Genomic DNA, 14,151 nt, shown 5'->3' with positions numbered 1-14,151 from the left:
CAGTCTGAAGCCTGAGTTAATAGTGGTCCATCAGGACAGCTTTGTTAATAAGAAACATATGCCCTTTATTCCAAAGGATCCCAAAGCACTTCACCGCACCACTGATACATGGTCAGTTTCTGGCTAGCAAGCCACTGCACATGGCACTTTAATGTTTAAACAGTTTCCTGGTTACAAGAAGAGATTTCATTATTTTGTTCTTTTTACTCATCTTGTGCAATAATGCTCTTTGAGAAGTGTGTCCTTATGGGTGCTCCACAACCCACCCTCTACCTCTCTACTTCAGAGATGTTGTCAAGGATTCTGTGGTTAAGAAGAAACTAAAGGAGTTCGCCCACATGTGCTGGTTAACCTCATGGCGGGGCACAAGGGGAGACAGCACATGCAGGCCGAATGGACACTGCTACCAAAGTTCTCTGATCAGCAGCGCAAGGACACAAGCACACCTACACTGGAGCACCCACAGGGATGCTACTCAAAGAAGCTGCAGGATTCTTGAAATTCTCAACTCCAACAATCATCGCCCTACTCAACTGGCAGAGAAACAAAACTGTCTTGCTTTTTTTCCCCCAAAGGGGACTTATCACAATGCAGCACAGACTTTTGCATTTTCAGTTTCAAGTTTCACTAAACAAAGGATAGTGGGTTTTGATCAAATACAGGGTTCTAAACTGGCAATTACATTATAGAGTGGATCAAGCCTCTTGATACTTTGCAGGCTTTTACAAAGAAGCAGCAGCTGCTCAGTGGTAGCAGAATTGGATATGAAGATTAAAAACAGATTTGCAATTTTAGGCTTCTGGCCAGGAAAAGACCACCAAAAAGATTGAAGTGATCTGTTCAATATGATGAAGAGGAGCACCTATCCCAAAACAGTCAGTCTCATAAATGACTAAATATCAGATGACACATGGAAATGTTCTGGTATCTCCAGTATGACATCAACCTCCTGTTTTCATCTAATACATAAACTATTGATGAATTCCATCGTTGTGTGAAACTTAAGTGTCATACATGTTAAAACTTTTAACATCATGGGGCAGATGTGTCCTCCTTCGAAACTGAGTACAAACTCATTTGACAGGCTGTTATAAACCCATACACTGGAGATGCCAAGCAGACTGACTGCTTAAAAAAAGTGTATTAAACCACATACAGATGAAGAGTTGAAATCACAGGAGGACCTGCTAGACCAGGATGTAACCTGAATGAAGTAACAATGGTATGTTTCAGGGGCTCGATTTGAGCCAAAGAATAAGCAACATTTTTCTCCTCACTGGTGAATTAAAACAATTCTGCCCTTAGGGATGGGAGTCTTAAGGTTTCCCACCCTTTCTCTTCAGCCTTTAGTTCCAGCTTTGTTCTTACAGCTGTGCACTAGCTGCTAATCAACGGGGAGTGAACTCACCAAGGGAGGCAGCTGACCTTAGCTGCATCAACATCTCATGCCCCAGATGACAGACAGGCTTCAGGATGATGGCATGAAATTATTCAATTCAACTGCTGGCAGCACAATTACCCTGATTTATCTTGGGAGTTGCAGCAAGAAAACAAGAGGAGATGGACGACACACTTTAAGGTTTGTTCTGACTTACCTCAATGAGACTAGATAACCAGATGCATACACAAGCCAACCAGTGTTCCCTCTAACTTTTCCCACGCATGTGGGAGAGGGGCTCAGAGCTGGGGCAGAGGATTGGGGTGAGGGCTCTGGCTGGGGAGTGCGGGCGCTGGGGTAGGGCCGGGGATGAGGGGTTTGGGATGGAGACTGTCCAGGGGCTACGGTGGGAAGAGGACTCCCCCCAGCTCTCTTTCCCTGCAGTAGCACCTGGGCTGGGTGGGGAGGTGCCTCTCTCCTGGCCACGGCAGGTCCGTGCCAGGGCTGGGTTGGGGGAGGGGCACCTCTCCCCGCCGCAGCAGGTCCATGCTGGGGGAGAGGCATCTCTCCCCGCCGCAGCCCTCAGCCCCTGCACGGGGCTTAATAGGCGGCCGTGCAGCTTAGAGGGAACTCAGAAGCCAACCCCAGCTTGATTATACTTACTTTGTTTTAATTCAAAGCAGGATTAGCTTTGTGACCTTTGAAAGTTACCCTTCCTGACCAGAGTCATTACACCACGACACACCGTGATAATGACCTGGTCTACACTTAAAAGTTAGACAATATAGGTACTGTGTTCAGGGGTGTGAAAAATTCATCCCCCAGAGCACTGTAGTTAAGCTTCCTTAAGTAGATGTGTCTATGTCAAAAGAAGAATTTTTCCGTCAAACTAGCTACTGCTATTCAGAGACACATATTAGCTACAGTGATGGAAAAACCCCTCTCTTCAATGTAGGAAGCGTCAACACTACAGTCATAACTGCCACTACAGCACCTGTAGTACAGAAATGGCCTATGTTAATTGCCCCAAAGACACTTACAAATTTAGCTCACAAATTTAGCTCACTGATTTTAATGGATCTCTCACATAAGAACTGGGATAGGGGACAAACTGAAACGGTCTCCACGGTACTGCTCAGAACTGCCATACTCAAATTCAGTTCCTTGGTCCGTCCTTCCTACATAGACAGAGCTAGGAGTGTTGTGGAGAAGAGCACCTTCAGTCTAACAGGTTAGGGAGGAGTAAGTGTCATTTAACAGAAGCTCCACAAAATCAACTAAGGAGTCCTTTCTGGCCACAGAAGTATGCTCAGAAAGTGGTTGCCACATGGGATAGGAGGCTAGAGAGTTAAAGCAAGAAAAGGATGTGAAAATCCCCCTCAATTTTTTTTTTTAAAATCATCAGTTGCCCAAATTAAAAACAATTTTTTAAAAAAAGACTACTACAGAGCTACGACATGAGAAGATTCTTTGGGGCGGGGGGGGGGGAGCAAGTATTCTCTCCAAACAAATTGGAGAGGTGATCATATTAGGACACCTCCACTCCTCCTCATCTTGCAATGCCCTCTCCCGCACAAACACACACAACAATAAAGAGCTAAAGCCACTAGATACCACTCTAGGAGAGTGCTCTCTTCACGTCTATAGGTTGTCCACAATATCTTGTCAACTGGATAAGCAGCCAGGATGCTAATGCCAAACGCCCACGGTACATCACCAGAAGAGATGAAAAGAGAAATAGAGCTCAAGAATAGGTTTGCAGAGTTGGAAAATGAAGAGGGGGCTCAGCAGGTGGTCACTGAAGGTGGATTGGCAAGGAAGAAGAGAAGAGCAACTAGTCCTATAGGAAAAGGGGAAGAGTCAATGGAGACTACACCAAATATGAGCCCCAAGAGGATACAGGATGGGTTGAAGAAGATTACAAGGGAGAACAGGAATGGAAAGAACTTGCAGCCAGAGGGAACAGGGGAGAGACAGGAGAATAGCACCGTCACCAGGAAAAGGCAGGTCTATGTGATGGGGACTCTTTACTGAGAAGAATAGACAGGCCTGCAACCAGAGCTAATCCAGAGAATAGAAGGGTGTGCTGTCTTCCAGGTGCTAAGATATGGGATATAGACCTGAGGTTGAAAAGGATCCTAAAGGGAGCGGGAAAGAATCCCCTAATTATCCTTCATTTGGGAACAAAAGATATGGCTAGATTCTCGCTGGAACGTATCAAGGGAGACTATGCTAGGCTGGGGAAGACACTTAAGGAAATAGAGGCTCAGGTGATCTTTAGTGGGATTCTGCCTGTTCCTAGAGAAGGGCAACAAAGATGTGACAAGATGATGACTATCAACAGATGGTTTTGGCAGTGGTGCTATAAGGAGGGCTTTGGGATGTATGGCCACTGGGAGGCGTTCATGGACAGAGGACGGTTCTCTCGGGATGGACTTCATCTGAGTAGGGAAGGAAATAGACTTCTAGAATGGAGGCTGGCACAACTGATAAAGAGAGCTTTAAACTAGGAATTTGGGGGAGATGGTTGGGAGATGTACAGGTAATCTCCACGCCGGATTTTAGCATTGAGAGGGAAGAAAACAAAGCAAGAAAGGATAAAGCCGTGGGTAGGAGAATGGATATAAGGCAGAAGGGCAGTGTGGATACCAGTCTAATAGGTCATACTGGCTGTAGAATGACGGTCCCTAATCAGGTACAGAATGTGAGCAAGGCCAAACAGCAAAAATTAAGATGTTTGTACACCAATGCGAGGAGCCTAGGTAACAAAATGGAGGAACTAGAGCTACTGGTGCAGGAAGTGAAACCAGATATTATAGGGATAACAGAAACATGGTGGAATAGTAGTCATGACTGGACTACAGATATTGAAGGGTATGTGCTCTTTAGGAAAGACAGAAATAAAGGTAAAGGTGGTAGAGTAGCATTGTATATCAAGGATGAGGTAGAATGTAAAGAAATAAAAAGCGATGGAATGGATAAGACAGAGTCCGTCTGGGCAAAAATCACATTGGGGAAGAAAACTACTAGAGCCTCCCCTATGATAGTGCTTGGGGTGTGCTATAGACCGCCAGGATCTAATTTGGATATGGACAGAGCCCTCTTTAATGTTTTTAATGAAGTAAATACTAATGGAAACTGCGTGATCATGGGAGACTTTAACTTCCCAGATAAAGACTGGAGGACGAGTGCTAGTAATAATAATAAGGCTCAGATTTTCCTAGATGTGGTAGCTGATGGATTTCTTCATCAAGTAGTTGCTGAACCGACTAGAGGGGATGCCATTTTAGATTTGGTTTTGGTGAGTAGTGAGGACCTCATAGAAGAAATGGTTGTAGGCGACAATCTTGGTTCAAGTGATCATAGGCTAATTCAGTTCGAAGTGAACGGAAGGATAAACAAAAATAAATCTGACTACGGTTCTTGAGTTCAAAAGGGCTGACTTTCAAAAATTAAGGAAATTAGTTAGGGAAGTGGATTGGACTGAAGAATTTATGGATCTACAGGCAGAGGAGGCCTGGGATTACTTTAAGTCAAAGCTGCAGCAGCTATCGGAAGCCTGTATCCCAAGAAAGGGGAAAAAATTCATAGGAAGGAGTTGTAGACCAAGCTGGATGAGCAAGCATCTTAGAGAGGTGATTAAGAAAAAGCAGAAAGCATACAGGGAGTGGAAGATGGGAGGGATCTGCAAGGAAAGCTACCTTACTGAGGTCAGAACATGTAGGGATAAAGTGAGACAGGCTAAAAGTCAAGTAGAATTGGACCTTGCAAAGGGAATTAAAACCAATAGTAAAAGGTTCTATAGCCATATAAATAAGAAGAAAACTAAGAAGAAGTGAGACTGCTAAACACTGAGGATAGAGTGGAGGTTAACGATAATCTAGGCATGGCCCAATATCTAAACAAATACTTTGCCTCAGTCATTAATAAGGCTAATGAGGATCTTGGGGATAATGGTAGCATGACAAATGGGAATGAGGATATGGAGGTAGATATTACCATATCAGAGGTAGAAGCGAAACTGAAACAGCTTAATGGGACTAAATCGGGGGGCCCAGATAATCGTCATCCAAGAATATTAAAGGAATTGGCACATGAAATTGCAAGCCCATTAGCAAGAATTTTTAATGAATCTGTAAACTCAGGGATTGTACCGTATGACTGGAAAATTGCTAATATAGTTCCTATTTTTAAGAAAGGAAAAAAACGTGATCTAGGCAACTACAGGCCTGTTAGTTTGACATCTGTACTATGTAAGGTCTTGGAAAAAATTTTGAAGGAGAAAGTAGATAAGGACATTGAAGTCAATGATAAATGGGACAAAAAACAACATGGTTTTACAAAAGGTAGATCGTGCCAAACCAACCTGATCTCCTTCTTTGAAAGGGTAACAGATTTTTTAGACAAAGGAAACCCAGTGGATCTAGATTTCAGTAAGGTGTTTGATACTGTGCCATATGGGGAATTATTAGTTAAATCGGAAAACATGGGGATCAATATGAAAATTGAAAAGTGGATAAGGAACTGGTTAACAGGGAGACTACAGTGGGTCATACTGAAACGTGAACTATCAGGCTGGAAGGAGGTTACCAGTGGAGTTCATCAGGGATCGGTTTTGGGACCAATCTTATTTAATCTTTTTATTACTGACCTCGGCACAAAAAGTGGGAGTGTGCTAATAAATTTTGCGGATGATACAAAGCTGAGAGGTATTGCCAATTTAGTGAGAGACCGCGATATCATACAGGAAGATCTGAATGACCTTGTGAACTGGAGTAGTAGGATGAAATTTAATAGTGAGAAGTGTAAGGTCATGCATTTAGGGATTAATAACAAGAATTTTAGTTATAAGATGGGGATGCATCAATTAGAAGTAATGGAGGAGGAAAAGGACCTTGGAGTATTGGTTGATCACAGGATGACTATGAGCCGCCAATGCGATATGGCCGTGAAAAAAGCTAATGCGGTCTTGGGATGCATTAGGTGAGGTATTTCCAGTAGAGATAAGGAGGTTTTAGTACCGTTATACAAGGCACTGGTGAGACCTCATCTGGAATACTGTGTGCAGTTCTGGTCTTCCATGTTTAAGAAGGATGAATTCAAACTGGAACAGGTACATGGAAGGGCTACTAGGATGATCCGAGGAATGGAAAACCTGTCTTATGAAAGGAGACTTAAGGAGCTTGGCTTGTTTAGCCTAACCAAAAGAAGGTTGAGGGGAGATATGATTGCTCTCTATAAATATATCAGAGGGATAAATACAGGAGAGGGAGAGGAATTATTTAAGCTCAGTACCAACGGGGACACAGGAACAAATGGATATAAACTGGTCATCGGGAAGTTTAGACTTGAAATTAGATGAAGGTTTCTAACCATCAGAGGAGTGAAGTTTTGGAATAGCCTTCCAAGGGAAGCAGTGGGGGCAAAAGACCTATCTGGCTTTAAGATTAAACTCGCTAAGTTTATGGAAGAGATGGTAAGATGGGATAACATGATTTTGGCAATTAATTAATCTTTAACTATTCATGGTAAATAGGCCCAATGGCCTGTGATGCGATGTTAGATGGGGTGGGATCTCAGTTACTACAGAGAATTCTTTCCTGGGTATCTGGCTGGTGAATCTTGCCCATATGCTCAGGGTTCAGCTGAGCGCCATATTTGGGGTCAGGAAGGAATTTTCCTCCAGGGCAGATTGGAAGAGGCCCTGAAGGCTTTTCGCCTTCCTCTGTAGCATGAGACATGGGTCACTTGCTAGAGGATTCTCTGCTCCTTGAAGTTCTCAAATCATGGTTTAAAGACTTCAATAGCTCAGACATAGGTGAGAGGTTTATCGCAGGAGTGGATGGTGAGCCTGCATTGTGCAGGAGGTCAGACTAGATGATCATAATGGTCCCTTCTGACCTTAATATCTATGAATCTCTCATAGTTGGTGTAAAGGGGACAGCAATCTCCGATCCTGGGATTTATTACTTGCTTTATCCCTGACTCACTGTGTGGTTGTGAGCAAGCCAGAAATTCTTTGCACTATTGTGCACCCTTCTGTAAAATGCGATAGTACTTCCCCACCTGACTGTGGAGTTGTGAGGCTGTTTATAATGTGCTCGAAGATACTAGGACAAAAAGCACTGAATTATGGATTTGGGTCCATAAACCTTGTAATATATTCAATGCTTCTGCCACATAGGAATTTAATTCAGTCTTGAAATCCAGTTGAGATACAATCCAAGTGACCATTAGCAAGTACTCCGCCCCCCAAAAAATAAATGTATGCTTTTAGAAAGCTATTGAAACCTAAAAGTTCAAATAAAATCTTTTATCTTTCTTAAGCCCATTGAAACAAGTTTAAGGGGAAAAACAGTTCAAGAGAGTTGGCAGTTTTTCAAAGAGACATTATTAAGGGCACAAGAGCGAACTATCCCACTGCGTAGGAAAGATAGGAAGTATGGCAAGAGACCATGAGATCTTCAATGATCTGAAACTCAGAAAAAAGTTTAACATGGCTTCTGTAAAAAACCCTACCTCCACAAGGGGAGTAGCTACCAGCACTGGAAGTGTGGCACTTTACAGCACTGAAACTTGCAGCACTCGGGGGGGGGGGGGGGAGCATGTTTTTTTCACACACCTGAGCAAGGAAGTTGCTGCGCTGTAAAGTACCAGTGTAGACAAGCCCTTATTGTCAGGGTACTAAAGCACTGGAATAAATTGCCCAGGGAGGTTGTGGAATCTCCATTACTGGGGATTTTTAAGAGCAAGTTAGACAAATACCTGTCAGGGGTGATGTAGTTAATATTTAGGCCTGCCATGAGTGTAGGGGACTTGACTAGATGACCTCTCGAGGTCCCTTCCAATGCTAAGATTCTATGATGTTCCCTGACATGAAGGGTAACTGCAATGAATAATTTCAAAGGGTAAATTTCAGCATTAGTGTATTGATCTAACTGTGTAGGTGCGTAACTTACTACATCCAGAGTTTAATATGGTTACAAAACACAAGGAGGATTTTTACATACAAGCAGTTTGAATCACGTGTATGTGCGGCGATTCTAGCTCTACATGCACAAATAGTTTTGCATAAATATTTGTCACACAAAAAGGCTTAAGCTGCTAACCTGATCTCTGGCAGGAAAGATTTCTTGTAGACATCTTCAATGCTCTGGAGGTATGCAGGAGACACCTTTTTCTCATGGGGCTAAACACAAAGAAAACAAAACACTGTGAAATGTGTGTTTGTTTTCTTTTACACTGGTACAGATTCCAGAGATCCCAAGTAGAAGCCACGACTCCCACACTATCTGTTGAAGCACAGCTCCTGCATTAAACAGCCAAACAGTCATTTACATCCACATGCATTTATGAAGACTTCAAAATTATGACTAACATATGGAGTATTTGGGATTACAGAATATTGTATTAACATATAGAACACTACATATGTGGCAAACAGAATAAACTGCAGCTGCTGTAGAATCATAGCTGTTCACTGTACTTTTTTGTATGTTCTCCATAAAGTTGAATGTATTTGTTTTACAATTCCTTTAATAATGATGCGGATTAATAGGATTCCCTTGGTACATAAGAGAGTCTAGAAAGACAGAAAAAGGCAAGTACTACTGAAGAATGCACAAAGAGACAGTTCTCTACTAGGATGAGATGAACGGTGGAAGAATCTCAATTTTTCTAAGCTTACACAAACAGAATTACCAACCAAGAACAGACTCCAGACAGATTAATTTCTAAACAGATGACTAATCCTACTCACCTGCACATTTAAGGAAGTTATGTATAGTCAGCTGGTTAAAAAAAAGAAAAAAGGATGCCCACATCGACCTTTTCAGCAAGTTAATCCAAATGGGCCAACTAACCATCATTTCTTCTCTTGAGGATTGATTAGGACATGCATGATTACAGCGTGCACTCCAAATATAATCCTCCCTAATTTTTAGGCAGACGGATGAGCAACAGTGCACTCAATACAAAGCCAAACAACTTTTTCTTATAAATTAAGTGGACTGCAATTCTACCGTCAAGGGGTTACCCATCAATGGCAAGCATCAGTTACTCTATACAGCTCTTTCATCACATTTCCTGAGTGCACGGTTCATCATGATTTCCTTCTTCCCTTAAGAGAAGATCTGTTCTGCTCTTTCCCTACCCATTTACAGCCTGATTCTGCCTGTGAGGTACAGAATGCCCAAACCTGCATGTCAGAGATGGTGCGCAGCACCTTGGAGAATTAGGCTCTTCCATTAGTTGAGCACACAGAGGTACTTTTCTATTCCAAGCCTCTAATTACTGTTCAGTCAATGCCAACTACAAGCCATTAATGTAAACAGACAGAAGAGATCCAGGGGCTGCTGCTAACAAACAATGATATATTAATAAATACATTCATCCTTCAAAGCCTCTACCCCTGAGAAATGTTATTGCAGGAGCAGTTTGTGCCAGAATAAAAAGGACTGCAGGGTCAAGGAGACCAGTTCTGTTTCCCCCAAGATGAGCAGAGGGAGATAAAAATTAGAAACCTCTCATGGTGCTTCATAAGGTATCATTCAAAAAAGCAGCTTAATTTAAACAAACAGAGACACTCTCCTCTAGTAAAGAAACAGCCCACTATTACTGTTGCATAAAGTAACATCCTGTTCTTTAAACAAAAGGTTAACGTTCAGTCATGGTTTGAATATCTGTTGGGCATAAAGAAGTGCAAGACTGTGATAGACAATGCAACTCAGGCCAGTGACAAACCTATCTTAGCAGAATGTTATCATAGTGAAGTTACAAAAAACTGCCTGTGTTTTTTTTTTATTTTCCACTACCATATACACCTTTCCTTGACAATGGTCAACTTTGTTTTGACACGAGTACAGCAATTTCCAAGCCTGTCACCAAAGCTGCCCTCCCAGATACTCTACTATATACACAAAGGGCTTTGGAAAACAGATGTGGTCAAATGTTTGTAGATATCTCAATAAAAGGCTTTTAAAAAAAATTAGACTTCTCATGGTTAAATTCCTCACTCAGATCCAATTTCCTGTAACCTTTGAACAAGGTGCAGGGTAAACATCATTTGGTTCTTGTAGCACATCTGGGAACAGTTACTGATACATGGTTCAATACCATTTGCAGGGGGAGGGGCGGGGAGGAAACTAGCTCAGTTTATCTGTTAAATGAAAAACACTCCACAGCTCTCCGACTGTGTTACTGACCCAATTTTCTGGAAACCTTAGAGGGGTAATTTTGAAAACACGTTGCTACAGAATATCAGAATTCAAAGCATTCAAGAAAACCGTTATTCTTCTTTCAGTACCATATGTTAACAAAAGACAGATTCTCTCTGTTCTCCCACAGTAACTATCCTGCTTTTAGAAGACTTTGAAAACAAAAGGGAGAACACCCTTGAGTTTTACAGAATATCCCAGTCTCAGGAGAGTTCAGGTACCAGAATTTCAGACTAGGAAGTGAAATCATTTCTATGTTAGAATGAATAACTGAAATAATAGCCAAGTCTATGTGCGCTCTGCAATGAGCTGGACTTAAGAGCCAGCAGCAAGGCCTTTTGGTTTCTGCAGCATGTGGAAACCTCTATGGCAATTTGATTTAAATATAAAAAAAGATTTTTACTGAATCAAAGATGAAAGTTAATAGCAATCAGTATAGCAGCCCTCATGTTATTTATCTGAATACCAAGTTCTATTCATTTTACACTGACCACATGCTGACGATATATAACTGCACCCTAAGGGTTGTCAGAAGGGGAGGCTGCAGCTGAGTGGGGAGGTTGCCAAGGCTTTTGGGATAAGCCCAGTCAGAGCAGGATGTCTGTTATAAAATGATTAGCAGTGAAGGCCACAATTTTCAATAGAAGTTAGGCATCCAATTCTCCTGGGCTCCAATTCTAGCCAAAAGAGTTTGCAATGCACACTTTTTAACAGTCAGTCAACTTTCTGTGGCAGCACTAGTGCCCCACGGAGATAGTCAGGGCAATTCACCTGTCAGAGCTGACACACCAGGAGAGCTGGCTATATTTTAAAGAATCCTTATTGAGGTTACAGGGACAAACCATCCCGATGTGTAGAAAGAATAGTAAATATGGCAGGCAACCAGCTTGGCTTCACAGTGAAATCCTTGCTGATCTTAAACACAAAAAAGAAGCTTACAAGAAGTGGAAGATTGGACAAATGAGCAGGGAAGAGTATAAAAATATTGCTCGGGCATGCAGGAGTGAAATCAGGAAGGCCAAATCTCACCTGGAGTTGCAGATAGCAAAAGATGTTAAGAGTAACAAGAAGGGCATCTTCAGCAACAAGAAGAAAGTGTGGGCCCCTTACTGAATGAGGGAGGCAACCTAGTGACAGAGGATGTGGAAAAAGCGAATGTACTCAATGCTTTTTTTTGCTTCTGTCTTCACAAACAAGGTCAGCTCCCAGACTACTGCACTGGGCAGCACAGCATGAACCAGTCCTCTGTGGAGAAAGAAGTGGTTCAGGACTATTTAGAAAAGCTGGACGAGTACAAGTCCATGGGGCCGGATGCGCTGCATCCGAGAGTGCTAAAGGAGTTGGCGGATGTGACTGCAGAGCCATTGGTCATTATCTTTGAAAATTCATGGTGATCGGGGGAAGTCCCGGATGACTGGAAAAAGGCTAATGTAGTGCGCATCTTTAAAAAAGGAAAGAAGGAGGATCCTGGGAACTACAGGCCAGTCAGCCTCACCTCAGTCCCTGGAAAAATCATGGAGCAGGTCCTCAAGGAATCAATTCTGAAGCACTTAGAGGAGAGGAAAGTGATCAGGAACAGTCAGCATGGAGTCACCAAGGGCAAGTCATGCCTGACCAATCTAATTGCCTTCTATGACGAGATAACTGGCTCTGTGGATGAGTGGAAAGCAGTTGACGTGTTGTTCCTTGACTTTAGCAAAGATTTTGACATGGTCTCCCACAGTATTCTTGCCAGCAACTTAAAGAAGTATGGGCTGGATGAATGGACTATAAGGTGGATAGAAAGTTGGCTAGATTGTTGGGCTCAACGCGTAGTGATAAATGGCTCCATGTCTAGTTGACAGCCAGTATCAAGTGGAGTGCCCCAAGGGTCAGTCCTGGGGCTGGTTTTGTTCAATATCTTCATAAATGATCTGGAGGATGGTGTGGATTGCACCCTCAGCAAGTTTGCAGATGACACTAAACTGGGAGGAGAGGTAGATACGCTGGAGGGTAAGAACAGAATACAGAGGGACCTAGACAAATTAGAGAATTGGGCCAGAAGAAATCTGATGAGGTTCAACAAGGACAAGTGCAGAGTCCTGCACTTAGGATGGAAAAATCCCATGCACCGCTACAGACTAGGGATCGAATGGCTAGGCAGCAGTTCTGCAGACCTAGGGGTTACAGTGGACGAGAAGATGGATATAAGTCAACAGTGTGCCCTTGTTGCCAAGAAGGCCAATGGCATTTTGGGATGTATAAATAGTGGCATTGCCAGCAGATCGAGGGACGTGATCGTTTCCCTCTGTTCGACATTGGTGAGGCCTCATCTGTGTCCAGTTTTGGGCCCCACATTGCAAGAAGGATGTGGAAAAATTGGAAAACGTCCAGCAGAGGGCAACAAAAATGATTAGGGGACTGGAACACAAGACTTATGAGGAGAGGCTGAGGGAACTGGGATTGTTTAGTCTGCGGAAGAGAAGAATGAGGGGGGATTTGATAGCTGCTTTCAACTACCTGAAAGGGGGTTCCAAAGAGGATGGATCTAGACTGTTCTCAGTGGTAGCCGATGACAGAACAAGGAGTAATGGTCTCTAGTTGCAGTGGGGGAGGTTTAGGTTGGATATTAGGTTTCAGAGTAGCAGCTGTGTTAGTCTGTATTCGCAAAAAGAAAAGGAGTACTTGTGGCACCTTAGAGACCAACAAATTTATTTGAGCATAAGCTTTGGTGAGCTACAGCTCACTTCATCTGATGAAGTGAGCTGTAGCTTACGAAAGCTTATGCTCAAATAAATTTGTTGGTCTCTAAGGTGCCACAAGTACTCCTTTTCTTGTTGGATATTAGGAAAAGCTTTTTCCACTAGGAGAGTGGTGAAACACTGGAATGTGTTACCTAGGGAGGTGGTGGAATCTCCTTCCTTAGAAGTTTTTAAGGTCAGGCTTGACAAAGTCCTGGCTGGGATGATTTAGTTGGGGATTGGTCCTGGTTTGAGCAGGGGGTTGAACTAGATGACCTCCTGAAGTCCCTTCCAACCCTGATATTCTATGATTCTAATTGCATGCCCAGGAAGACAGAACCTCACTGATGGGACTCTGAACATTTCTGAAGGTTTCTTCACAAGAGGAAGAAACACAATTAAAAAAAAAAAACTTGAGATTCTGGAGCACAGTTCTGCAGCAGAGGGACAGACTCGGCAGCAAGTTCCACAGCCGCATGATTCATGTGCAAGGCCCTGATCATGACATTTTAACATAAAAAAGCAAGCTAACAGCTAGAATTACCTTTCCTTTCTCTTGGATCCTTTTCTGTACCTCTGAGACTGGTACATCAACATAGATCACCAAATGAGGTGGCAGAAATTCACAGATACTGATGCCCTTGACTTCATTATAATGATCAACACCTAAAAAAACAAAAATAGAGTAGGGAATTCCTTAAATAGAAATACATAACCATCTGTAGTCTCCACGTATGTAATGAAGCTCAAGAACAAACAGAAAAGAAACAATTTGATTTTGATCACCATCATCCCATGCACCAGGTAAATGATCAACACAGCCTCTTGAAAGGATTCT

At 42.7% G+C, this 14,151-nt stretch overlaps 1 protein-coding gene across 2 annotated transcripts in view; it reads right to left on the bottom strand.

Annotated features, from left to right (window-relative positions):
* NDUFA10 (NADH:ubiquinone oxidoreductase subunit A10) overlaps window positions 1-14,151 on the bottom strand; it is an 83,369-nt gene that overhangs the window by 53,502 nt on the left and 15,716 nt on the right. For both annotated transcript variants that reach the window (XM_038422020.2, XM_043505756.1), the window contains 2 exons: window positions 13,858-13,979; window positions 8,488-8,567 (listed from right to left, as the gene is read on the bottom strand). In XM_038422020.2, the coding sequence (XP_038277948.2) occupies window positions 8,488-8,567; window positions 13,858-13,979 (202 nt within the window). The remainder of the gene's footprint in view (window positions 1-8,487; window positions 8,568-13,857; window positions 13,980-14,151) is intronic.

The sequence above is a fragment of the Dermochelys coriacea genome, chromosome 11, assembly GCF_009764565.3.
Source record: "Dermochelys coriacea isolate rDerCor1 chromosome 11, rDerCor1.pri.v4, whole genome shotgun sequence".
In the NCBI taxonomy this organism is placed as follows: Eukaryota; Metazoa; Chordata; order Testudines; family Dermochelyidae; genus Dermochelys; species Dermochelys coriacea.
This window is presented reverse-complemented; position numbering and strand designations above follow the sequence as displayed.